Source organism: Fukomys damarensis, unplaced genomic scaffold (genome assembly GCF_012274545.1).
Source record: "Fukomys damarensis isolate Sample0158 unplaced genomic scaffold, DMR_v1.0_HiC HiC_scaffold_13, whole genome shotgun sequence".
Classification (NCBI taxonomy): domain Eukaryota; kingdom Metazoa; phylum Chordata; class Mammalia; order Rodentia; family Bathyergidae; genus Fukomys; species Fukomys damarensis.
The window spans coordinates 35,906,531-35,906,834 of NW_022900925.1; the positions used below are offsets into that span (position 1 = coordinate 35,906,531).

General features: G+C 58.2%; 1 protein-coding gene across 1 annotated transcript in view; it reads left to right on the forward strand.

The window, feature by feature from the left end:
• Positions 1-6: 6 nt before the first annotated feature.
• Lasp1 (LIM and SH3 protein 1) overlaps positions 7-304 on the forward strand; it is a 24,443-nt gene continuing 24,145 nt past the window's right edge. The window contains exon 1 of the mRNA XM_010620066.1: positions 7-123. Within this exon, the coding sequence (XP_010618368.1) occupies positions 55-123 (69 nt within the window). The 5' untranslated portion in view covers positions 7-54. The remainder of the gene's footprint in view (positions 124-304) is intronic.

Genomic DNA, 304 nt, shown 5'->3' on the forward strand with positions numbered 1-304 from the left:
CGGAGAACGCGCGCGAGCTCGGGCGCCCCCGCCCCGGCCTCCCCAGGAGCAGCCATGAACCCTAACTGCGCCCGGTGCGGCAAGATCGTGTACCCCACGGAGAAGGTGAACTGTCTGGATAAGTTCTGGCATAAAGCATGCTTCCATTGCGAGACCTGCAAGATGACCCTGAACATGAAGAACTACAAGGGCTACGAGAAGAAATTCTACTGCAACGCACACTACCCTAAGCAGTCCTTCACCATGGTGGCCGACACCCCGGAAAATCTTCGCCTCAAGCAGCAGAGTGAGCTTCAGAGCCAGG